At 32.6% G+C, this 26991-nt stretch overlaps 1 protein-coding gene across 4 annotated transcripts; it reads left to right on the top strand.

Moving 5' to 3' along the window:
• Nucleotides 1-701: 701 nt before the first annotated feature.
• LOC111613238 lies at nt 702-21474 on the top strand. Of its 4 annotated transcripts, none has more exons than XM_023354783.1 (2): nt 702-789; nt 20152-21474. In XM_023354783.1, exon 2 carries the CDS (start codon nt 20179-20181, stop codon nt 21403-21405), a length of 1227 nt encoding a protein of 408 aa, XP_023210551.1. In that variant the 5' UTR covers nt 702-789; nt 20152-20178; the 3' UTR covers nt 21406-21474. The 4 variants fall into 4 exon arrangements, with proteins under 4 accessions (XP_023210551.1, XP_023210436.1, XP_023210488.1 ...); XM_023354668.1 differs by lacking the exon at nt 702-789 and adding an exon at nt 8850-8965; XM_023354720.1 differs by lacking the exon at nt 702-789 and adding an exon at nt 9961-10119.
• The last annotated feature ends 5517 nt before the right edge of the window (nt 21475-26991 follow it).

Here is a 26991-nt window from a genome sequence, read left to right on the forward strand (position 1 = left end):
CACAGGAAAGTTAATTACGTAGGAAAGTTTTGTTTTAAAAAAGGACCCTAAGACCCTCGTATTCTCTTCCTACTTTGATATTCTACCATTTTCTATAAGGGGACGTATTCTACGTCTTTATATAAGACAACGCCAGACGAACATTTTGACAGGGAGAAACACCTAATACTCGTCTAAACAAACAAAGTAAAGAGTGATTTAGTCGACGGTTATAGCTTATAACACGCTGCCAAACTAACATTTATCACACCGCAAACAAGAGGAAGACACGCAACTTTATTGAATTATTCCATAGTAACTTCTGGTGTAACTCTCGTACGATGTACTACCTTTGCCAGTTTACGAGATTTACGACATTTTCACACACTCATCCTTTGACACATTTCAACAAAATTCAGCGTGTTAGAACGGAAGTTGCAGTAATTAATTATCGTAAAGAGATATTGCGAAATTTGCATCTGTCTGCACTAGATTGTATACATCTTGTTTATTTACATTCACACAGGAGTATAAATTTACCAAACTACAGATACAAATTTACAATTTCCTCCTATACCCGGATGCTTTACGTAATTATAACACTTCGCACTGTCTTAAGTAACTTACTGGCAGGAAAACACTACTTCTAGGAAACTTCTTTATTAGAAATCACGTTTATCTGTCCTTTGCCCCGAGCGACACATCACGAGCCAACGTTTACACTGCGACGTCGACTGCTAGTGTTTTATTTTTTAAATCTTCGCCTCAGTTTTATTGCGGATTGCTACTCAGAATATAAGAATTCTATACGTAAGTATAAGCTTTGTTTATGTTATTTACGAAAGACGTTACGCGAGAAAGGAGTCGGCGACCCCCCGATTGAATATTTTGGGGTTGGCCAAGTCCCCTTCGAACGGATCGATTGTCGAGTTCGAGTGTTTTCAATACACCAAAGAATAGTTTTTTTGTATTTTATTGGAAGCCATAAGCGGCCGATATAATCGATGGTAAGTAGTGAAATATGGGTTTTTGGAGGTTATAGAAACGGTGGAAAGATAGGAAAAGGGACATTTCAGGAAACTGTCAATATTTATTGCATAAATGTATATTTTATGAAGAGAATTCTTTCGACTTCTTACAATTTGAAATTCACCCGTTCTACTCTTGTCCATTATCAAAGAAGAAACTCCTCAACTTCCCTTTATCCACGCGGAGTTTAAATTTAAAAGAAAAAAAAACAAACGTTTAGGTAATTAGAAATATTTCTTACGCGTATAATAACTAACAATAGAAAAAAAAGAAACATCGCCTTTTATTAAAGGTGGAAATTTCCGGATTTTAAGCACCTAAAAATAACAAATAAACGGAATTGCCTTCTTCAAAATCCGATTATTTACGTCATTTCCGTGTTTTTCAAACTTTTTCTCGGTCTAGTTTGTTGTTTCTATTCTTCCATTAAAGTCCATTCTTCTAGGTTATTGTCGAGACGGAAGGAGAAAAGAAATCGGCTCTAATTCTCTTCGCTCGTTGCTCCGAAAGAACAATATTTGGGCAAATTCCTTCCTCCAGATTATATAAAAAATACCCTTCCGTACATTATGCACCGGTATTTATTTAGGAGAAGACATTCCCTAACTTGTTATAGCTCTAAACGTAACACAATGCCCGACACGTAATGATAATGGGTCTATTTACCGTCTCTCGACGGTAGCATTCACATTTCTCTCTCTCTCTCTTTTTTTTATTTTTACTTATGAAAAATAAAAATGTTTGTAAATATTTACGCATAAATCTTTATAAATTTAAATTAAATAAATTATAACGTAGGGGTGGACTATAATTTTTTTTTTTGGAAAATTCTCGAAAGTGGTGCCATCTGGTAATAAAAAAATTTCAAATTGCAGAATTAGTGATATAAAAATTTTACTATTCAATGAGTTGCTTAACTTTTTCGGCGACGTTGGTGGCGCCATCTGTTGCGATATTTTATTTAAAAAATTTTTAAAAATATTTCTAACTATTTTAAAATGGCAAAAAGCTTCATTTACAGGGTTTTTATAAAAAAATTATAAATGCGAATAATCGGTAAAATCGTCATTATACTCGAACCCACTCCAGGTATGATGCACGAACAACCCTCTCCACCTCCTCGACTTTTAATCACCAATATTTAATAGTATTAATTTGCCTAATGACCAAACCTCCCTGCCAAATTTCATGAATTTTAGACATTTTGAATGGAAAATTAGTGACATTTTTGATTTGAAGCGTTCTTCACCAGCCATTAAAATATAGTAACGTCATTTCCTGTTTAGCGAAAACCACGAAAATATTGATTTTCCAAATTAAGGAAGAACAGACGGGCAGACGGATTTTTGAAATTGGCTTAACTGTTTTTTTTTTCCTCACTTTTCGACCAACAGATGGCATTAAAATCTCTGACTTTTTCATACTCTCCCCGCTTTATTACTATTTTTTAAATTTAAGTTAATTAAAAATCTGACCGATAGAGAGCGGCACGATCTGTCTAAGAACGTTTCGTTATTAATTAAGAGCTATTTTATTAATATTAAATATTCCCAATTATCGTGTTAATAAAGAAGCGCGTACGTTACTTATATTATATACTTTGGCCCGATTGGAAAAGGAATCACGAAACAAAAAAAAACGATAAAAACATACGGACCTCCTACACTAATTTAGAATTTTCCCGTATGGTGTCGCTTTAAATAACCACATTTCTAAGGCAATTTCGAAACTTCTCGGCTCTTATCGGATAAAAAGGAAAAATAAATTATCTTGAATAAATACTAACAATTCAATTAATTTTTTAACGTTATAATATTTATTTATATTCATTATTAATAAATATTAATATTAGATTAAATTTGAAGATGTTTTTATTCTAAGTCATCAGATGGAGGCACTAGTCATATTTACACCGATTCGAACGAAGATGTAGTGTTGCGCGTGAATTTTAGTGTATTTTAAATATAAATTTATTGTGGTACAATATTGTATTTGAATGTAATTGTAGCATTCGGGGTTTGAATTTGAATGCGATTATATTCACACTACACTTCAATGTATTCTCCGAATGTAGTGTAAGATATTTTTGTAATTCACAGGCTAATTAGCGCGGTATTAAATGTGATTTTAATGCAGGTAAATGAATATAATACCTACGTTATTCGATTATTTTTACGAAATGACGAATTGTATAGAATGTTACAGTACGTTGCGTGACGTAAGAAACAATACTTACTGGTAGAAAGGGTAATGTACGTCTTACTTATTACAGCGTGCCGATTTTTTCTTCCAAATCTCATTTTCCACGTTTGAAAAAAGTGTCATCCGTCCGTCACGGGTGGATGGTTGCGCGACACGTAATTAGCGCGAGTAGACTAGGAACGTGATTTTGTCGATAATTTAATAGCCATTTAACACTCGAGAGAATACACCGGCTAAAATGGCCCTGCCGAGTCGCATTAGCAGACCGTAAAATAAAAAAAAAAGAAGGAAAATCCGACTCGTTAGTGACGTGCGGGAAATGCTCTTCGGGGAATTGGAAACTTACGTTTAATATGCAGAAAATTGTCTATTAAGATAACTACAGGCAATAGTTATTAAAAGTAAAATAATTATTTCGTAATGAATTTTAAAAAATTCCGGTGTAAGTGATTTAAAGCAAAAAATAGAAGATTTCTAATCCTCTTACGACACGATCCGAATTATTTTTATTTTCCCGGATGTTGTATATATATAACAGAAAAAAAGTATGGCCATTTTATGCAGATTTACTATAAAACATATGCCTAAACATTACACGAGTGTTTTGTTTTCCCGCTTATTACACTACTGTATTTGTATGTATAAAATTCAAAGCTTCAACCCTCCTTTTCCTTACACGTAAGACCATATTCGTCGACGTATTAGCAAAAATTTTGGGTACGAAAGGGTCGAGAACTATCGAACAATTACCACACGCAATAATAAAAATCCCGTGCTCGAAATCGCTTCCAATTATCATTTTATATTAATTGAAATGGATTTTTTCATTAATCAAAGCGATTAATAAATAACAATTTAACAACGAACTAAAAGAAACGACAGACTAAAAGCTATTTATAGCGAAAAGCAGTCGATTCGGTACAGATTTATACTCGTTAGTAATTATATTTCTAATTAGGTTTTCATTAAGAAGTTAATTGCCACGTATTTAATTAAGTACTTTCGAGAAAAACAAAGAATAAACAATTTTATTAAATAATTCAAACAATACGACATTTATTCACAAAACGAACGTGGAAATACAAGTCGACCCCCTATAACACTTTTGATTATTCCGTTTTATATGAATTCCATGTTGTAGGAGTCACTTAGATTTTACAAATACGTGAGCCGTTCACAGCCCGGCACACGTATTTGTAAAATATAAGTGATTCGTACAACGTGGAATTCATATAAAACGGAAAAATCAAAAGTGTTATAGGGGGTCGACTGTATCTCATTTTAAACCGTTTTATCACCTCGGCCAGTTTCCAAGATGGCGGTTTTGCTCATTTCTTGTCGTAATTCTAAAGTCGTACGGGGGGGGGGAATTTTTATACGAGAAAACAAAGAAATTTCCCCACGGTGCGATATTAAATTTATTTGTAAAGTATACGGGACGTGGCAATTCGATTTGATATTCCTATAACTTAAACATCCGTGTCCGGGAAGAATAATTTGGCCGTAAATATTAAAATGACTCGATCGATCTTCATTCCGGCTTTATGGCCCGACTTGTTAGCAAAACTTTTTCCAAACTCATCAAAAACTTTCAACTTCTTTTTTTCTCTTGTAAGGAATTTTATACGGCGTACAATATTAAGCCAACCAGCAAATTAGAAGCGGGCGATTAACTTTCGACTGCTTAATTGCCATATTAATTATTTTCTAAATTAGTTTATATAATACAACGGACGAATACTTACGGAATTCAAAATGGCGTCCAAATATAAATACAAAATTCTTCTCGGATGTCGCGATTTCTGTATTAATTAAACACTTCTAATCGCTTAACCATTGTTAAATATTAGGTTATTTCGTACTAAACGATAAAGGTAATTTTCGATAGAGCTTTACTGGCCACTAAGTTCGAGTAGTAAATTTTCGGCACGTCGGAATGTTCCCCGGTGATGAGGCATTACCGGATTATTTCTATAGAAACCGCCGCTGCCGCCGAAAGTCAAACGAAGCCTTAAGGCAAAATACAAGATTAAAAAGAGGAAAAAACAAATTCTAAGCCGAAATTTAAACTTTTTCTTCGTTCGATTGGAAGCTTTTACCGGTCGTAACTAATTAAAAGTATTTTAAACCCCACAAACGGAGGGAGGATATAAAAAGTCATCTTCTTGTTTCCGTAGGTTCTATTTTCTTAGTAATTCTCGTGTATATCTTAGTGATAAATCTAATAATATATATATGGGAGTCATAAAAATGTCGAATTTATGTGTAAACGTTTCCAACCTCTATTCGTTACTTCATATATTTAGGCGATATCACGTATTGAAAGAGCCATCGTATACAATTCGTGACGTGATAATCGAGCTACCGGTTAGGAAAATAACGGTTTAAATATAAATATCCTCGTATCTTATTCGACCGAAACGTTTTCTCTAAAAGTATTGTCTGTCTTAAACGTTTTATTCTCATTTTCTTCTTCGAATAATTTGGGAATCGTTAAGAAAAAAAATACGTTATACCCGTGTGACGTCACTCTACATTCCGGTGTGACGTAATGTTAACGAATCAAATCGTTCGGCCTTACGTTAATAAACTAAAATCGTCTACGCTCGCTAGATGGCGGTACGTTACTTTTATTGTTATTTTCGGCGAGATTAATGATTAAATTAAACAACAGATGGCGACACGCGATTTTTGAAAACGTTTTTCTAGGTTTTAAGTGATGTAAAGTAAATTATATAAAGTGGTTTATAGACGTATCTGCGCTTTCAATACGTGTCTATAGACACCCAGACACGTTTTAAATAGGTAAAAACAAAGGTAAAAAAAGGGCATATATCTCTAGTTATGGGGAAAAAATTAAGATTCGGATGGACGAAAAGTGTATAGACTAAATGGGAAATAACCCACGACTTACGAATACAGTTGTATTATTTTTATAAATTATCTGTATTGTTTATTTAAAAGATTTAAAGTAATGATAGAGAGAGGAGGGAGAGGAAGAGCGAGAGATCCCACGCGCCTCTCTCCAAATGACATAAAAATCTATGAATTAAATCAATAAAACAAACAAAACCAGACCTTTCGCCACCGATCGAAAAAAAAAATTTAATTTACGTCACTCGTTTTTTATGCGTAAAAGATGAAATTTTTGGGCCCGGGAATCGGGCCCCGATAGCTCCTAGTGATCATTTTTATTACCAAAACTACAAACGGTGTTTAAATTACAAACAAACCGTGTGTTAGAAAGTGAATAGGGAATGCATTATGTAATAAATTCGCTTCCAGTACGCGTATGTAAATTTACAATTTTATTACGCTTTATGTAAAAAAGCGTCAAAATAAATTTGTAAATTTAATATATCGAAATTTTATTCCTTTCTTTAAAATCATACAAAATGAATATTTCTTATTATTAAAAATTGATGTTACGTAAACAAAATATATAAATAAAATCGATCTTTTTAAAAATTACTTGTATTTTATGCAAAGTAACGTGAAATTATTATTCTAAAATATCTTGGATGAATGAAAAAATGTCAAATGAACTTTCGCTCTAAATATCGAAGGAGATGATACAAATTTTGTAAAGTGTTTCCTAAGTATTAGCCATAACACTAAGATCTTGCCTTAATTCAGACCCTTCGGAAACTATCTCACAAAATGTCGTTCTCCAGTCTTGTATATTAACGTAGTTAAGCGCATTTAAACTCTCATACACCGTCATTTTTTCTTAAAAAAATAAGTATAATCCCCATTTATATCTGTTTTTGGGTTCCGTGGCCTGGCTCCATGGACACACAAATATTACAACTCTAATTCCTTCCTCCCCCTCTCGCACTCCCTTTAAATGCCTCCCTCTTAGACCCTATATGATATAATTAAAACTTACAATCTTGTAATTTCACTTCTGCAGGCTTTTTCCCATAATTCCAACATATAATTAAACATTCTAGAATTGTTTCTAGAATGTTTCTGCTGGGGTGTCCTTTCAGCCGTGTTCTAATTTGTAACTTGTGTATTCTCAGGTCCAGGTATATCACAGTCGTTCAGTTATTCTTTGCAGTAGGACGTTGTTGTAGGTAAGTGCTCGTTTTTTCCTTCTCAGAGCCATTCTGCCTGGTTACTAGATAGATCTATTTTAACACCGCGTATGTAACCTATACTTTTTGCTATTTTCGAAGACAATTTTCTACAATTCTACTTCCGACACGGTCGTTCGTCCACCCCCATTTCAAGATATTTGATATTGTTTACTCGTTTTCAATTTTCTGTACCAATCTTTAAGTTACGTACTAAACCACGTTGTTGGATAATTTGGGGTGAAGTGGATAGTTACAATTTATGAAAATTTATCCAAAGAAGCTGTACGTACACGAAGAAATAACGGTCGTCCGTTATCGTTTTATACCGCAAATGCATTAGAATAATTCTTTTTTATTCGCCGTATCGTAACGTTCGAGATACATCGGTTAACCGACAGACAGACGGACCGGTGAGAATTTGTAGTATTTGAAAATCGTAGCCCAAATATCTTCGGTAGGCCTACTACCGAACACGTGCGAAACGTCCATTCATTTTGCGCCATCTCTACGTCACTTCCTCTTTCTCTCGACTCTTAAAGGTCCAAAAGTCAGTTAACTATTGTGAAATATAAACAATTTCTAATCGTTTTATTTAAACTGAAATTTAAAAAAAAAAAACACACGTTAAGTTTATTATAATAATTATAAATTAAATACTGGGTGAAGTTTACACATCTTTCTAATCAAGTAATGAACGAGCCAACTACAAAATAAACAGACACTAAAGCTAATTACAACACACAAACGTTTAACTATAATGAAGCTTTAATTATATTCAAATATAATTTAAATTATAATTATAAATTTACTAATTCAATTGAAAATTTTTACCTTATTCTTAAACTATTCTTTCGATTATCCGTAAAGAAGCTTTATAAGCTAATTACAGTAACCGACAATAGGAAAACAACGTATTACAGTAGAGCGTCGTTTATCCGAAGGTCGGTTATCCGAAACGTCGGTTATCCGAAGGAATTCCAGTCAGCAAATTTAAATTTTCGCCAGTGCTGTGGCACTGCAATCTTTGGCTATGTCTTCGGCTACTCAAGTATTTTACGTTTTTGATACTAAATTAACATCTGAAGTATAATTTTTTATTGTTTTTATATTTTTCAATATATTTATTTTGTTTGTACAAAATAAAAAAATAATTTTTAACGATACAATAGTTTTCGTTAAACTTAACATCGACGAAAATTCAACGCGAAGCGACACGCAACGGAGAAAAATTTCAACACGGGATAAATTAATATATTTTTTCGTACATAATTGGTTATCCGAAAAATAAGTTATCCGAACAACCCCAGTCCCCAATTGATTCGGATAAACGACGCTCTACTGTAATTGTTTTGCATTCTTCTATAGTAGGATCCCGCGCTTTATTTTTATTTTCACACTAATTAGTCGGTTCCAACAGGTTCGTATCGCATCCAAATGTATACCCGATAACATCGGAGCAACTATTTAAATGGAAAATCGATCGAGTGAGAGGGAGAACTATAAAAAAAAAAGAAGAAAAACTGTAGCAACGGTTCCCTTGGTAACTCGTAGTGTACGCAAAGCCTGGATTACCGGTCGCTAGGTGACGGTGGCACCTGGCAACTACGTCCGATACAAACGCAGTAGCTGTGCCACGACGGCATTTAGTGTGTTTCTATCTTTTCTTCCTTCGGGTAAGTGGTGTTTTTTTTTTCTATTAAACACGCGCTGCAACTTATCCGGCGCCGGCACACCCGCTTTTCAAAGTGTAACCTTAACGACCAATCGATGTCCGATTCAAATCTCCCGGGGTGACGAATCGATTACGTTTCTTTACCCGGGGTTGGCCGGCGATAAACAGAAATTGGGCGCGATAGTATCCAATGATATACCACTTAAATAGGAACCGATCCCGTTAATAATAAGAGCGAGAAAAGAGTGTAATATAAGCGTTAAACGGGTGCCACGTAAATTATATCTTTAATCGAACACAGTGTATTGTTTTTACGGGTTATTTTCCCTGTTAATAATGCAACCTGTTAAATGGGAAACACAGCTGGCCACTTGTTGAAACTAGGTTATGATATAAATGTATAGTTTTATCTGGATAAAAATACTCGATTTATAACGGTAAACATGGTCAAATTTATACTTAAAACTAACTTTAGCTTAATTATTATTACGAAAGTAAGTTTTACGGGGTTTTCGTGTGTTTCTAGGGGATTTTTAAACAGAGAAAGGTATTTTTCAGTAGATTCTGGAAATAGTTAAAGAAATTTCCCTATGGAAATAATTTTTTCGATAAATGTTTTCGTTGAAGAGGGCGTACACTTTCTCGAAAACAACCGACGTCATCACTAGCGTAATACAATTCGTAGTAACAAACTGTTGCTTAGCAACCGTGGCTTTTACCTCTGATATTTCTCTAACGAACGTTTAATTTCGTAAATTTTGTTATAAAAGTTTACCACGCAAAAAAAAATAATAAAAATTTGGGAATGAAAAGAATGTAAAAAAAAAAGATACGAAAACTTATATTTTTATTATTTCAACCTTTACGCAGTAAATCAGTGTTTTATAGAAAAGGGATATCATATTCGTCGGCAAGGATAAAATCGAATGTTTGTTTCGTTGCTTGGAAACCGTTTGTTACCGGTTGCCAAGGCGACGTGGCAACATAACGCGTTGCCTGGCAGCCGAAGTAGAAACAAGATGGCGACTATCAACGATATTTTACTATAAATATAGTAATAATAAGAGGGAGAAGAGGAAATATCTTTGCTTTTAGCGTAAAAGCCTGTCCGAGACGGGATCAAAACGGATTTCTTCAAAAAAATTTACTGCAGAGGTAAATTTTTTTTTTTTTTTTTTGGAAATTTTAAAGCAGGGGGCGCCAAAACATCTCCGATGTCGGGAGTTTATATTAGTATTTGTGGCCGTGTCGGCTGTTAAACGAGCGGAGTAAATACGCAAAAATTCGAAAAAGAAGGAAATTATTTAAGGTTTGCGCTTATATTCGATATTCGCTTAAATTAAATTAATTAAAACTCAATTTATTTTGAGCAGAGAATTAGATCTCGGATACGAATCTCTGGAATTTAACGCGTTAATTTTAATTAATATACTTACTATTTTTGATTATTTTATAAATTAAATGAAGAAAATTTCAGAAATTTATTATCTACTTATTCTCTAAATATGAGTTTGGTCGTTCGATTACGTCAATTTGACGTCATTTATACATTCTCCCTGTTATAAAAATGGGAAGTGACGTCAAATTGATGTCGGATTCGTATTTCGCCCCCTATCGCGAAAAAAATTGGATTTAACTATTTTATAGAAAATAGCCAAAAATCCGCAATATATTTTTTAAAATTTTAAATTAAAATCAATGAAATTTATTATATCATCGCACTTTATTTCAATTGTTTAAAATTAAATTACGTTATAAGAAACTTATAACTTCTTTCGTATTTTTAATTCAAGTTAAAGAGCGTGTCGAGTGCAAGAAAACATAAATAAGATGGCGTGTTAAAACTATAAAAAAACAAATGCGTTAAGAGAAAATATGGTTAAAATGTAGGAAGAAAGTATTGTATTTTTAGCTAAATTTTTCTATTTTAAAAATCAATTTTCGCTTTGTCTCTTTCATCCCCCGAAAAATCGATTTATTATTTATTTCCGGCATTCACTTTCTTTATAGATTTAAAATTGATAATTTTTATAATTAAAAATTTCTAATAAAAATAGTAATTTAAATCTAATTAGAGATAAATTTTTAATATATTTATCTACCAATCAGATACTTTTATTTGAAAATTTAAATAGAAATCGCTGATTGGTTAATATCATTCGACGGTTAACGTTTTATCGGGATCCGTATTTGACGTATAATTTTAATTTTACGTAAAAGATTTTTCACTTCTGTAGCATAGAAAATATTTTAAAGCGAGTTTTCCTAACTTTTCACTTTAGAACAATGATGAAGCGAAGTTAAATGAAGAGTCAATTGGCGAGTCAACCGAGTGGAGAATAATCTCTGCTGTTGGCGCAACGGATCGTAAATGATAACCTTATCTGTTTACTTTGTTAAAATAACTTTCGAAGGATAAATACATCTTTTATCTGCATTTTTGCTTTAGTTACATGCATCTAACGACACTCTTTACGCTGGTATATACGAAAATCTTTCGTTTCTATTGAAAATAAGCGAGATTATACGAATATACCACACTACTTACGAATGAATTTCTTAAATTTTACACCCTGACTTCAGTTTTAAGTGATAAAGCCACTTTAAATAGGGGTTTCGATGTTCTTCATAGCCACGTGTTGCCTGCAGTTTAGGTCATTTAAAAGACGTATAACTTAATTTAACAAGGTATATTTCTTTAAAATGGCTCCAATATGTGCAAAATATATTTTGTTTTAAACTTAAAATCGATTCGTTCTTCAGGAACTCCAGTATAAAGAGCCAAATGCTTCAGAAGAGTGATGAGTTCTCTCTCTCACCCGATTTCACATTCGAATGGTAAAGAGTTGATGCGATATTAGCACAATAATAAAATCGTTTCGGTGGTCGTATCAGCCAAGCTAGAAAGTAATTTGGAACCCATTCTTCGACAGGTATCTTCCCTCCAGATTTAATTAAAATCGACATCCGACATCCACGTTCCACGACTCGGTTATCCATTCTTTAATCGCTAATTCAATACTCTCCAAACTTAATTTTTTTTAAAGATAAATATAAATAATTTGTAATTAAAACTTATTCCAGAGATAAAGTATAGTTTAAAATTACATTTTATTGCTTCAGTAGCTGGAAGCAATGTCATTTTTCTTTTATTTTTTAAAAATTTTACTATGGTTGCATGAGTATGGAGACAAAGTAGAGTATAACCATCTGCTTGGCTCGAGTTATTAAAGGGAGACAGGAGTTAAATTACAGGTTGAAAGTAAATTTTAATTACACACAAGAAAAAAAATTCTACATGGTTTTTGAAAGATGTTTAATCAAGAAAGGAATTAAGCTGGGGTAATTAATGTTGGATATCGTTGCACTTCTTACACTCTTCTCCACACCGAGAGATATATGATCGATAAAACTAGTTTGGACGTGATTTATAAAGATTTTTTCTTGATTTCTTTATCCAATCCGTCATCATAAACAGAAATTTTACATCTGGCATCCGATCGACGAGCTAGCATAAAGTAAACCATTTGGAGAAACGTTGTAAATCATTGCAGAAACTGAATTTTCCAGGGTTCACTCGCTACATATATGGCTTATTTTCGGATATAGAAACGAGTTCCAATGAGTTTTAAAACGGTAAAATATGTAGTAAAGATAGGGATGAATTATATAGAAACACATTTTTTCTTAATAAAGAAATTTCCTTCAGTAAGAAGATCGTTGAAAGATCAAAGTCATAAAAATGAGATTGAAGTAATCTGCTTAACTGTAAGATATTGGATGTAGAAACGAGAGACGACGAAGAGAGAGAAAAAAAAAGGGAGAAATAATCGATGTTTCGTGCCATTCTGATGTATCATTTGAATTGATAAATTCCTTTCCTCATTCCGAAATTATTCTTTACAACAAACGAATTCCAAATTATTGTAGCTTAACTTGATTGCTATTGCCTAACTTCATTATTATCTGGGTGGAAAATTCCAGACGAGCCGTTTTCCATTACGGACGAACAATGAAAATTGTTCATCTCTTCAGGAAATTAATTCATTTTCGATTGACGTCCCCCTTTAAGTAGTGGTTTTGTAATACGATAATTCTTTTTACATCCTTTCTTGTCATCGCTTTAAATGTATAAAATGTTTACAAGTTATCTGCATCATAATTTTAAACAAATCTTAATTAGGATTAGCAGATACACGGGTAAATTTATACGCATTAAGCAAAATAACAGCCATATTTCTTCATTTTTAATTTTTTATTTAGGCTCTTAAAAGTGTAGGGCATACCCTTCACTTAAACAAAAATATACCTTATATTTATGAGGCATGTCTCGCGCTAACGACCGTACATATATATGAGGTATAGCTTCTAAAAGCGTGAAGATATGTCCTTCATTAGTGAGATATTTTTTTTTTCTTTTCTATAATTGGATCTTTAGGGGCATACAATGAGGCGTGTCTTCCTATAAGCGAGAAAGTATGCTTCAAAATTAACAATACATTGCTACACAAATGAACTTACAAGGCATTTTGTTGCTTATGAAAACACGCTCGAAAGAACTACTCCAAGGCACTTTCTACCTTTTTTTAAACCTGCAAATTATATAAACATTTTAACGAACAGCTTATTCAATTTATCTTTTTAAAATTTAAGAGTTAAACTCATCTTATTTTATCACAATACTTATACCTTTACAAGCTGAATGGTTAGAATTAGATATAATTAAATGATAATGGGGTGAGGCTATTGTTCATTTTATGGAAAAAATCTATTATATTACAGTATTTATTGTTGTTACGTTTTTTAAAATGTCTTCAAGTATCATATTACATTAATAAATTCCTTTGTAATGTACTAACTGGAGCTTGCTTCTTTGTTAATAAGATTCTTCAGTCATTTCTAACGGATTTTCTGAAGAATAAGCAAATGTTCCTCTAATATTAACTTTATTATATATTAAACTAGTGAATGCATTAAATTATGCAGAGTTACGAGGCTTACTCACTTAAATTTAATAGGACAAACATCGTAATAGCTACTCTGTCAATTGGCGCGAGCGATGGCGCTTCGTCGCTTCGCTTTGTGTAACGTTTTAATTTCTACCGTAGCATTTTAAATTGATTACCTATTTATTTTACTTATAGAATGACATCACGAGTTAATTTTATGCAAAAGGTGGAATAGGTTATTAGTGATTTTACAATATAACGATCTGTGAAGTCTACGCGCAACGCGACGAAATGAGGAAAAGCGCTGACGTCGCGTCGTTCTTTTAAGCGTCGCGAGCAATTTAATTTTTCTCAATTTGAATATCTTATTTTTTAAAAATAATTTACAATATAATATGTATATAATATACGTATATAAGTTAAAATACAATTTTATAAACAAATAAAGTGGATATTAGTGTATTTATCCATAATGTCGGCAGGCGACGCGACACGTCGCTTCGCTTCGAAGGAATTCACACACTCGAAAACACATTTAAAAATATATATAATTTGAATATTTGAAGCAATAAATGTATTTAAATAACAGAAATATATTAAAATATTATTAAATTAACTAAAAACAGTAAAAAGTTTCTTTATATTCGTATAATTTTTTTGTGAAAATGCCTTAAAATCAGAGAGCATCATTCAAGTTGTGGAGGAAAAATTAGCCAATAAAATTTCAGTAATATTTTCAACAAAAGAGAAAAATATCCAATAAACATCCAGCTGACATCTGCGAAGAGAACCGCCGTGTGACGTGTTATGAAAGAGATCATTCCTCTAATAGATATCACCACGTGATGTCACATTATACAAATGACGTTTTCAACTCCACGCTCAGAATTTCCGCAATATTTACTACAAAATATACAATTTTTGAGAGTTAATATCCTCTAAATAATAACAAAATCAGTTTTATTGTACTTAAGTCTATTACTGTATAAGAAAGCGCAATAACACTTATTTACTATATTCCAGACGCGACGGCGCAACGTCGCGTCGCGTCGACTCAAATACTTAATTCTATTAACTGTCGATGTTATCGATCTCTCATAGTTTACCGTTTCTGCTAAAACAAACAATTTACAATATTAAAAATTACATTTCGATCCGAGTGAAGAAAACGTATGTAAATGTAGTATAGCTTTCTTTCCTCGAGCGAAGCGACGCGACAAGTAAACAACCCGTTGCATCGAGGAGTAAGCCGAATAAAAACAAAATATAACAATATTTATTATAAAATAATGCGAAACGCGTAGTATGTGGGTCATGGTTTATTTCTCAACGCGCTAGTTTTTAAGAAATAGTCTTAGTGTGAAGGATTCGCCTGGCGACGCGACGCAACGCGAAGCGACCGTTAAACATTCCGAATTAGAATTCGAATACGCACGCAAACAAAATTATTAAATTTTAATCAATTTTATATTAAATTCCACAAATTCTATTTATTCATTAACATTAAATTCGCTTCATAAATTAAATATAAAGGATTAGAATATCGATTATTCGCATCGCGGCGCTAAACCAATAGCCAATTAAAAAAAATTAATTGCGCTTAAAATATTAATTAAACTTAAAAAGAAAAAAAATACAATTAAAACGAATTAATTTGCATTTTATATAATTGACGACACGCAAAAATAATTAATTAATAAGAGATTTGAATCATTTAGTAAGCGAAGATTCACGTATTGAAGGAAAGAACAATATCGATCCTAACACGTGTATTTACGGTGCTTCCATCTGTCGGGAACGTTACAATGTTTTATTATTAGAAAATGGTAGAATGACACCCGAGGCATCTGTCAACTTGCATTTTGTCAAATTTCCTTCGGGCTAATTTTATAAGTGATATTCTGTGTTGACAATTGATCCCTTTATACACTAATGCAGTCTCTACAATGATTTAAACGTTAGTTTAAATCATTAAGATCATTGTAGAGAGCTTTTTAAAAGTTTCTTTATTCATTTCTTCTTGTTTTTATTTTATTTTTTGAGCTATTCGTTGGGTTACTGGGTGTTAAGATATTCAATCTTTAAAGCTTAATTTCTGTAATTAGTGGGGTTTTTTATGTAAATATTTCAAGTACGTTTAATTTTATGGTAATTTTGATGAAAATTAAGTAAAATATTTCCATTTTAAATCAAAATTTAGAGAAAAATACATAGACTTTTGATGGAAGAGTGGGACGAACGTTGTAAGTTACAGAGGAAATTTTCATTTGAGGGTATTTTTACCCAACTCTAGATGTATAGAAGCTTATTGAAAAATCTCTTTTATTCAAAAATAAAATAGCGATTTTAGTCTCTTTCAGAATTTTATTTGTATTCAGTTTAGGCTGTCTAAATTTTTATTTTATTCAGAGAATTATTTGAAGGAGAGAATTGTAATAACGTAGAAAATTGAAATTTTCACTTCACGCCATTCATCGACAGCAATTGCTATTATTATGTCATGTATTTCTGGACTAAAATAAGCCAAAGAATTCTATTTTTTTTCTTATATTTTATTTTATTTATCCAGATACGTCTCGACTCTTTCTATAACACAGCTTAACATTGATCTTGTTTCAAACAACGCCATTCATTCATTCCTCTAAACAAATTGGAATTTGAAAGTAAAATCCGGCAAAAAATTTCCTAATAAATCAGTTAATTACTTTAAACTTTTTTTCTGAAAGCATTCTTCGATCAAATTTTATCACAATTTTTGCCTGAAAGCAATGAAATTTCCTTTAGAGACAAATCCAATTTTAGAGACTTAAAGAGCTAAAATTGTTTATAAAATAATTCTCAGCATAATTAAAAGTTTAAAAATAACAATATTTTATGTTTGAATAAATTTAAATTCATTTAATTAGCTAAAAACACGTATAAAATTTAAAAATTCCCCTGTAAATCCGGTTTTACCTCATAAAGATTGTGAAAGAGTTATCAAGAAATTGGCACGTTAATTTCAACAGTGAGGCATAAATAATACATTTCACCAATGTTAAATTAACGTATTGTTGTAACTGATGAGTAATTAATAATATTATTGTTTCGTTTATAATAATAATTTTCAATTTCTCTTACGTGTGGCAATCATAACATTCTGCATGCATAATAATGGTTTACATTAATTTGAAATCGATATAATATGTAAATATTCTCATTACAACAATGCAAAGTGTTTGATTATTTGTTAAATTGATTATTAAACGATTGACATTTCTAATTCATAATTTGAAACGAGTGAAGCGGTGAAGCCGAACTTTCACCTCTTTAAATGACTTTTTTTTCTGTGTTTTGATGTATTTATATTGAATTTTTAATAAATTTATTTATTTAACTACATTTATCTTTTATTTTATTCATATTTTAAGGATTATTTATAATATTTTACTAAAATAAATCGACATAAAACTGTAAATTGAAAAGTAATGAGGTGAAGCCGAACTTTCACTTTGGCTATTGATTTTTTCAACAACTTTTTCCAAATTTTAACCTTTACATCTCAAACTTTTATTCGTTTTACTTATTTAAGAGCATTTTATTTTTGATTTTTTCACGTTTTTATGATTATTTATGATTTTTTTTCGTATAATGTGAAATATTTATACGTCTGCCCGTACTCATATAGTGAATTTTTGATGTAAATGAGATTTATTATTATTATTACTATATGCTTTATATTAAGTCGAAAGTGTTATAAAATAACCCAAATTTATAAAAATGTTTCTATGATATAAATTAAGTGAGCCGTAAACGTGATAACAAATTGTTTTGCGTAATTATAAGTGACCAAGTAATTACGGAAGCCGTTACACGATAATGATTAGTCATAATGTATCACGGATAAAGGTGAGTCGTTACGAAGTCGTGTAATTGCAATTGCTCACACGTTTATTCCACTTTTTTTTTCCTTTTATTTTCCGTTTTTATGACATGTTTTTCATTGTTTTTCTTTTACTCTAACGCATTTTTAATGATTTTAACAAGGTTACAAGCATCGTATCTTCTTAAATAATCTTAAAAAAATGATTTTCTTATATATCTAATACAGAAAACACTCGAAGGAATAGAAATAATCCCGAATTATTTGTGATTTTAGTTAATTTTCTCACTCGAAGTTGCTATATTATATGAAACATCTCTTCGGGAAGATTTTTATTTAAGATTGAGAATAAACTTGATTTATTGTGACTCCAAATATCTGTTAGACACGCGATGATGTCTTTGGAAATGGTTCCCACGATGCCATTCTCCATTGTACTGTACCTACGGCTGAACGACAAAAAAATGGGTTTGACGAGAGCAGTAACAATGAGAGCTTAGTTTAAAGATGGTAACCCAAAATTTTCGAAGAAAATACTTTTCTTAGCGTGGGAAATAACGTCGAGAAATCCAGCGGACGTAATAAAAGACAAAATTCTGTAGGTCTCTCCTAGTTTTCTTTTCTTATCAATCCCTATCCAGATTCCATCTCTAAATTCGTATCTTGGCTTCCGGACACGATAAAAGTCATTTTATAAAATTAAATGAATACCGGAACGTAAAAAACAATTAATTAATACAATTAATTCTTGCATATTTTCTGAAAAACTAGACTTTTGAATTGAAAGCTTAGCAAGATTCCCTTTGTAATCAATAGTCTCTCTACGTTTTCAACACGTATTTATGAAAATATTTGATTTATATCTCGTAAAATATTCAATTAATGTGTTGGAGTATATAGTAATTGAAGTAAAAAATGTGTAATTTCTCTTAAAAAGAAGTCAGGAATCATCGACAAAAGTGGTAGAGTAAAAAGTTTGGAAGTTCGTCTCGATTACAGTGCGAGTTAGATGGTATTTTCAATTATAGAGAAAGTATCGATGTGTTTTGAAGTTAGAATTGTTTCAACAGTTCCTGGTTATCTCACCCCCTTTAAAAGTTGGATACATAAAATTGGACGATAAAAACTTGAAAAGTTCCGAAGATCGATAGAAAATGTAATCGTTATATTGATTGAAGTTGTAGAAATATTACACATTGAGTTTTGGTGGAAAAATTGGTACGAAAATAAATAATATAATTATAATTAGAAGCAATTATATGTGGATGTAATTTAAAATGTTTTAATTTTAATTTTTAATCTTTCAAAACAACAATAAAAATAACTGAAAATAATTAAATTTTAGTCACTTTTTCTCCTGCCGTTCTTTAAAAATCGATGATAATTAATATTCAGAATATAAACTGTGTAATAAATATTCTTGATAAGTGCACTAGATGAAGAATTTAATTTAATTAACCCATTTGAACCTATCAGCTCTAATAGAATCTAACGTAACCCATTTAACCCTACTTGATTTATATAAACAGACTTAAATTAGACTAATTATTAATTATGTTGTGGAAGCCAGTGAAACTCTTATTAACAGCGCTCGAGTTTCCTCCCTTCTACAATGTACGGTACCTGCTGCTTTTTTAATTTACGGATGAAGAAGAGCGAAGAACCTTTTCTAAGGTCAGGATATAATGAAGAGTGCAATGACTCCTTTCTGAGTTATAAAACTGAAGAAAAGTTTGCAGTAATCTCTTTCCAAATTTAGAAAAGCGTGAGGGAGAGTGCAATAGTCCCTTTCTAACGTTAGGAAAAAGGTCAATAAGAGTGCAGCCCTATCCCTTTCTGAAAGTTAGAGAAGAGTGCTTCATTCTTTTTCTAAAGTTAGAAAAGCATAGGATGCAATTGTACCGTTTTAAATATAGAAAAGGGTATGCAGTAATTTTTATCTAACGTTTGAAAAGGGCATAAAAGTCAGCAGCAGTTGCTTTCTAGGGTTGAAAGGGATTGCTGTTTTCAAAAACCTGTGCTAACTTTTATGCTTAATTCAATTTGAGGAACGTAAACACTTCTATCTGCCATGCTTAGCTTCACCAATTTAATTTAACCTAATTTAATCTGGCTTGATCTAAATTTCTACGGCTTTACATAATGTAACTTTGATGTTAAATGGAAAAAACGTAAATAAATTATATTGAATATTGTTCTTTAGTATCCATTAAAATTTAATACGAATGTTATTATGAACGAAACTCAATTAAAATAAGATTTTGATTTTAAACTGGCAAACGAGGTCATTTTTAAATAGATAAAAATATTTTAAATTAATTTTATTACTTTCTTATTTACCTATTTTTTTAAAAGTATATTACTTTACTTTTATAGTTATTCAAACACAACGATTCATCAACAATGACCTATGCACCCGATCAGTTCAATTTGGCAGATCCTTTCAATCACGTGATGAAATGTTCATTTTCTTCTGTTCAATCCCAAGTTGAGAAGACAAATAACAATGGCACTATCCTTGCAAGAGAAACGAGAGGAAATCATTCGTTAGGACTTCGAAAGACACATCGACAAGTACCTTTTGCATCCAACAATAATCGAATTCATCCCATCTCCAGAAAGACAGTCAAAAGGGCCTACAGACATAGATCACGCGCAGTTCAATTAGACGGTTCCGATCCTTCCGAACCTCTGTTCATCTCTACCTGGTTAACGACCATGAAACCATTGATGACACCTCTTTCTCCCCGAAACGATGGTTCTGTAGATTTGCCTATTAACAAACAGTTCGAAACCAACGAAGTGTTATCTAACCTACCTCTACCATCCAGAATGAGATTACCTATTGCTTCTTCGCCGACGTACACGGCTCCGAACATCGCCGTTCCAATTTGGGTGGCTCAGGAGAACACGGAAAACAGATGCCACAACTCGGAATCTGTTTTACCCGACGTCACCATTCCTCAAGCAACGAATAGGATACTATCTCCGTCTTCTCTTCTATCAAAAATGAGACTACCGATCGCTCCCTCGCCCATTAACACCCCACCCAACAGTCCCTTCCCCGTTTGGGTGGCTCAGGAAAATAACGAAGACGATTGCCACAACCCGGAATCCGTTTTACCCGACGTTTCCGTCCCTCCGGCAACCAGCTGCGTCATCAAATCGAGTCCAAATTCTTCGCCGGCTCCCGAACAACATCCCAATATCCAAGAAAACTGCAACACTTCTTCAAAACCAAATTCCTTACTCCTCATTCCTAATGCGGATCACGAGGCTGTCCAAAGCTCACTAAACTATTCGTTAGAAGTGTCTGGGAGTTCGTGCCATTTAGTTAAACTCAATATCAATTCCTCCAAAGGAAATCATCACCCACCCTCTCCTGTTGTATCTGCTCCCAGTGGAGCAGAAGGGAATCGAGAAGAGACCAATTCGGAAAGAAGGGAAGCCGTGGAGAAGAGGACCAGAGTAACCATCGAGATCGAAACGGGAGGCGAATGCATTATTTTCCTTCCTGTAGATCGAGTCGAGTATCGCGTAGTGGCTCGCGAGTGTCCAGAATGCAGCAATAAACAGAAAGAAAAATCTGCGGGTAGGAAACCCACTGTTATGGTCGAGACGAAACGATGAATGTGTACTGTACCTTCAATTTTGTTATAAACAATAAATATGCTTTTCCAGTAAGAATTTACTTCTTACTCCATGTCTTAGGTTAAGCACGATGAACTTTTTACTCACTTGCACGCCTTTTTTCCAAGGAGTCTTCCACGTGCCGTAAACAAATAAACCAAGCCAAAGTAAATCAATAAACCAAGTGTTACAAACGCGAATAAAACCCGGGAAACTCCACGCGGCTTACCCGTTGGCAGAGGTGCGAACCACCACAGACTATCGGCCGTACACTTTTAGATTCAGTATTGCACCAGTGTTAAATTCACCTAGTCCAAAGCTCTCCTTTGTACAGTAGTAATGGAATTGTTACTTCAATTTACTGTCCGGTTAAGCGTGATAATCCGTTTAGAAATAAACTTTATACTATTATTTTCCATGTGTTCCGCGTGTTAAGCAGTACGAAATTCTGGATCGTTAACTCTGATCGAGTGATTTCCTTCCCGAAACAAAGATGGCATATTTTGACTTCATACGAAACGGACCGAAATTTAGAAACGGCAGTGACTCCCCACCAAGTAAAAAAAGTCACCGGCTGAAGATGATGTCACGAAATTCAAAAATTCGTAGCCTATTCGTCAAATTCATTGAAAAATTTACGGTACATTCGTCGATTTCCGAAGGATATTTTACGAGATTCACTTAATTGAGGAAATTCATTTTCCCGAAATCTTTCGATATTTTAAAACAAACGAATAAAACAATTCGCACGACACGAGAAAAAGCCAAGTGTGTAAAAATCTTTTGTTATTCTATCGGCATTTTCGACAGTTTATCAGTCTGCGGAGGATGTTTTTAGTACCAAAGAAATCTTTCTATTGTCGGTTTTTCGGTGCGAAAATTAATGTTTGCCATCAAAGTGCCAACAGAAACGTTTCCGTTGATGCTATAAAGAGAATCGCTTCGACTGCCATTCATGTCCAAATTGATTGCCATTTCATATACATCCTATACAGGAAATTGCCTGCAGCCAACGTGTGTTGCATTTCTCCATTTTCGATCGATACTCGTTCTCAGCTCTAAATAAATGTTTGATCGAGCGTTTAATAAAGGTACAAATTTTAGGGGTCGAATTTCCACGCCAGAAGGGAGTTAATTTACAATTGGATTTTCTCCTCTTCTCATTTTTCTTTACATTTATTCCGTCGGTATAAGACCGGATTACTTCTATCTCCGAGTCATCTGCGATGTTTATCACGTCCCGAAACAAGAACCTGATTAAAATGGTCGACTTGGTAAAAAAATTACATAACTTAACCCGAAAATCCGAGTTACTACACCAATTAAGTGTGAAAAAAAAGTCGGTTTTGTGTAATTAATGCACCAAGTTAAAAAATATAAATTTAATTCCAGTGACGTAATAATTTACGGTGACTCAATTATCGATTCTGCCTTACAAAATGACGTAACAATCGAGATTTGTTTCCACTGTGACGCAACGGTCGAAGTCCGATTCGGATGACGTAGAAATTGAGATGAAGTTCGACTCTAACGTGACGTCACAATCGTGACGTAATAATCGATATATTAGTTTTTTTAATCGATTCACTGTTACGTAATTTTAATTATTACGTCAAAAATGTAAGTAGAAAGAGACGAAATTCGGCAACACTTCGGGCTTTTATAACCAGACGAATTTCGGCATTACGTATTTACAACGACGTAACAATGGTGTAAAACCGTGGCGAAAAGGAAATTTACATAAATTATTGGAATTGGATTTTCGTCAAGAGAAAATTACTGAAAGGGATGCAGTGTATCAATTTAAGGATTTATAGAATGTTGAAAGAGCGAGATTCACTTTCGTTTTTAAAAATATAAAAAGGATATTTTTATTGAATTTTTTACATTCTTCTCCTCCCGAAACATCTAAAATCCTTTTTCCAGAATTTTTCTTACATTTGTAAAATGTATGAATCAATTCGCTTAGGGAGCATTTGAATTTATAAATATGTTGGACTGACGTACAACGACCAATAATTGATTATTTGAAATAATAAAAAAAACTAAAATAAACTTCTCCAGAAAATTTTCCTAATCGAATCAAAAAATTCGATAAATAATTCATGATTAATTCTAGAAATTGCTCATTGAAAAACACTGATGTCACTGTTTACAAACAAATCAACTAATTGTTACGTCAAGCGAAATCCACGTAACAATTAGTTAAAGAAGTTTTAATTTATTACGTCACTCTTTTGTTTCAATTCATTGTTGCGTCGGTTTTAAAATTCGTTTGATTTAATTATTACGTCATTCTTAAATGTATTGTTACGTCACTCTGAATTCATTGTTGCGCCAGTTTTTAAATTCGTTTGATTTAATTATTACGTCATTCTTAAATGTATTGTTACGTCACTCTGAATTCATTGTTGCGCCAGTTTTTAAATTCGTTTAATTTAATTATTACGTCATTCTTAAATTTATTGTTACGTCACTCTTTGTTTGAATTCATTGTTGCGTCATTTTGAAGTTACTTTTTTATTCGTTGTTACGTCATTCTTAAAATTGGTTGAAAATTTGCTTAACGTAATAATTGAAATTAATTTAAGAATGACAATCAATTGAGTAAAACAATCTTTGAAAGAAGCTGATTACATCGATTGTTACGTCATAAAGAAGCTGCTATCAACTGTTACGTCAAAACAGAAATCTTCTCGATTAATTTGTCATACCGAACGTAATTTCTGTTTTTTTTTTTACGTCACAGAAAATGCTGCCATATCCGCCATCAATCTTCGATGCATTGTGTTTTATGACAATATGAAATAATTTGTCCCCGTAACAATTACAAATAATTTTTCTCGAAGAAGAAATAATTGAAATAATTTATTATTTTTTCGAAAAAAAACTAAAATAAAATAACAATAAATCAAAATGTTACCAAATGACATAATAGTAAATTGAACAGAGTGCCCGAATGACGTAATAATTAATCGAGCACTGGTCCAGAATGACGTAACTATAAATGAAGTTAGCTCCCAGTGTGACGTAATAATTAATCGAGTACATTTTTGGAATGGCGTAACAATAAATTGAGTACTATTCGTAACGACGTAATTATAGACTAATTACTAATTTAAAACGACGTAACACTAAATTAAATTCTAATTCTAATTGAGAAACAATTAATGACGTAATAATAAAATAAATTCCGTTTGTGATGTAACAATTAACCTTTTTTTACTATTAAATAATTCCTAATTTGACGTAATAGTTAAGACACCATTTTAAAATGACGTAGAAATTAGCTAATTTTTTAATTTGACGTAACAATTATGTGCTATTTTTTAAAAAATGACGTAATAATACGATAAAATCTTTTCCTCAATAACACAATTTTTAACAATAACAATAATTTCCGAGCGACGTAACAATTAAATCGAAAAGCAATTTTAAAATGACGTAACAATAGGTGGAGGCGGAACTTAATAATCGACGTAACAATTAACTTGCGCGTAATTTAGACTGACGCAACAATGAACCGAACCGAAATTTCGAACGACGTAACAATTGATTCCATTTTAGTCGAACGTAACAATAATTTTCATATTATGGATGGCTTTCGAATTCGAAGAATCTTGTAAGCCGTAAAGGCGTAACAATTTTAGATGTTTAACAAGCAAGATAACGAGCGTAACGTAACGGGAACAAAAATAAAACGAACACAAACCAGTAACTATCCCGATTATCGTCATCCTGTCAACGCTTTGACACAAAACAAGGGTCCAACGACGGTACAAACTTGATTTTCGACACTCCCCGTAACAATTTAAGTCAGAGTAACCGTATAATTAACACAGCTTCGGTCCGACATTCCTCCAACACCGAACAAGTTTGTAATTTCTGGAATTTCTCCGGAGACGGAGTATCTATTCTGGTATGTAAGGATGACAGATTGTTGGCCCTCAACGTCTCTACACGTCACGAAATCTGAGTCGATGGGGGAGGCAGCAGAAAGGAACCTCTCGAATGAAAGCAAACAACTTTCACTAATACATTCTTCCGAGCTGCAAGTAGGATCATCCATCAACAAATTATGTAAGCTGATAGTAGGAAAGAGGATGTTTCTATTCATCTTCTCTGTCGTTGTTTGATTAGCCCAAAAAAAGGGGGTCAAAGTTCACGACTAATTGAAATTAATTGTCGAAGCATAACTTATACAATAGGATTTGTAACCAGATAATACAATTAATTTTCAGTTTTCAAACTTGTGTAATTTGTTAAAGTATCTCTGTAAAAGATAGGTCAAAGTTCATTAGAAATTTTTAATGCTAAAACTTGGTGCGAAAAATGGCAAAATCGAGTTAATTTTAAGAGTTTCGTTTCTTCTAACTAACTGGCATCTCGATCATTGGTTGAGTGACCCAAAAAGGTTAAAGTTCATCTGAAATTTGAAATTTAACTAGCTGATTCTCAATGATAAACTATAGGATTTGGGTACAAAAAAAAAGGGAAAGTATTGAGTTACTTTTGAGAATTTTACACCTTTTGTCTCGTTGAAACTAATATGTAAAATCTCAATCGTTGTTGAGCTAGGCAAAAAGGTCAAAGTTCATTATTAGTGGAAATTAAATCAATCAATTCTTAATGCTAACGCTGGAGAAACTGGGCGCTTAATCTGAAATTCAAATTATTTCATACCTTCTAATGCGTGGATTTGCTAACCGACACCTCGACCGTCGTTTGAATGAACCGAAAGAAAGGTCAAAGTTCACCATTAACACGACATTAAACTAATAATTTTTTAAGAGTAAAACACGGAAACAGAGAAAATCAGAATACGACTCCTTTAAACCAATTCAGGAGTGAGTAAAAAGGTAAAAAGAAAATAAGGTGGAATCTGGTAAAAAGAAAATAATGTTTTCGTGTATAAAATCTGAAGATCTTGGGAAAATTGAGAACAATTTTCGAGAGATTGAACGTTAGAGAAGCTGTTAATACGACAAAAACAGCGCTTAAAAACGACTAGCACCATTCAAAATTGAAGAATATTATCATTTAATTTGAAAATTAAAAAGACTACAATTTACAAGAGAAATCACAAAAAAGTCGCTAGTAAACACCGTAAACAAAGCAAAAGTAAACACATTTTATTAAGCTTATTTAGAGAAATTTCGTGGCCAACCTTGTAACGCCAATTATGCCATGATGGTTAACGTTTATCTAGCAACAGGGAGAGGGAGTTGTACGCTTCCTGTTGCTACAACCATGATCTATGTGACGTGATAGATCCTCTTTGATCTTCTACCTCTCCTCTTCATCCAACATAATATGATTTATATACTTAGAACTGACAGTTATTACGATTATTAATTCAGAACTTTCGTTGTTGTCGACACAATACTAAACACGAAAAAATGCACACTAAAATTGCATAGACATGTTTTGAAGTATAATACGCGTTGTATCTTTTGTTAGAAGTAGAAAAATTAACCAGAATCTTCCATTCTTCAACTGTAAAAAAAAGAAGAACTACAATAAAGTTGCAACAGCTGCAAGACGATTATACTTATACATACTCGTGTTACACTCCTTCGGTATTCA

Source organism: Centruroides sculpturatus, unplaced genomic scaffold, assembly GCF_000671375.1.
Source record: "Centruroides sculpturatus isolate CEXI.00-Female unplaced genomic scaffold, Cexi_2.0 scaffold18, whole genome shotgun sequence".
In the NCBI taxonomy this organism is placed as follows: domain Eukaryota; kingdom Metazoa; phylum Arthropoda; class Arachnida; order Scorpiones; family Buthidae; genus Centruroides; species Centruroides sculpturatus.

Bases quoted from the DNA above. Each gene is read 5' to 3' on its own strand.
- LOC111613238 (XM_023354783.1), top strand. From the start codon at position 20,179: ATGACCTATGCACCCGATCAGTTCAATTTGGCAGATCCTTTCAATCAC.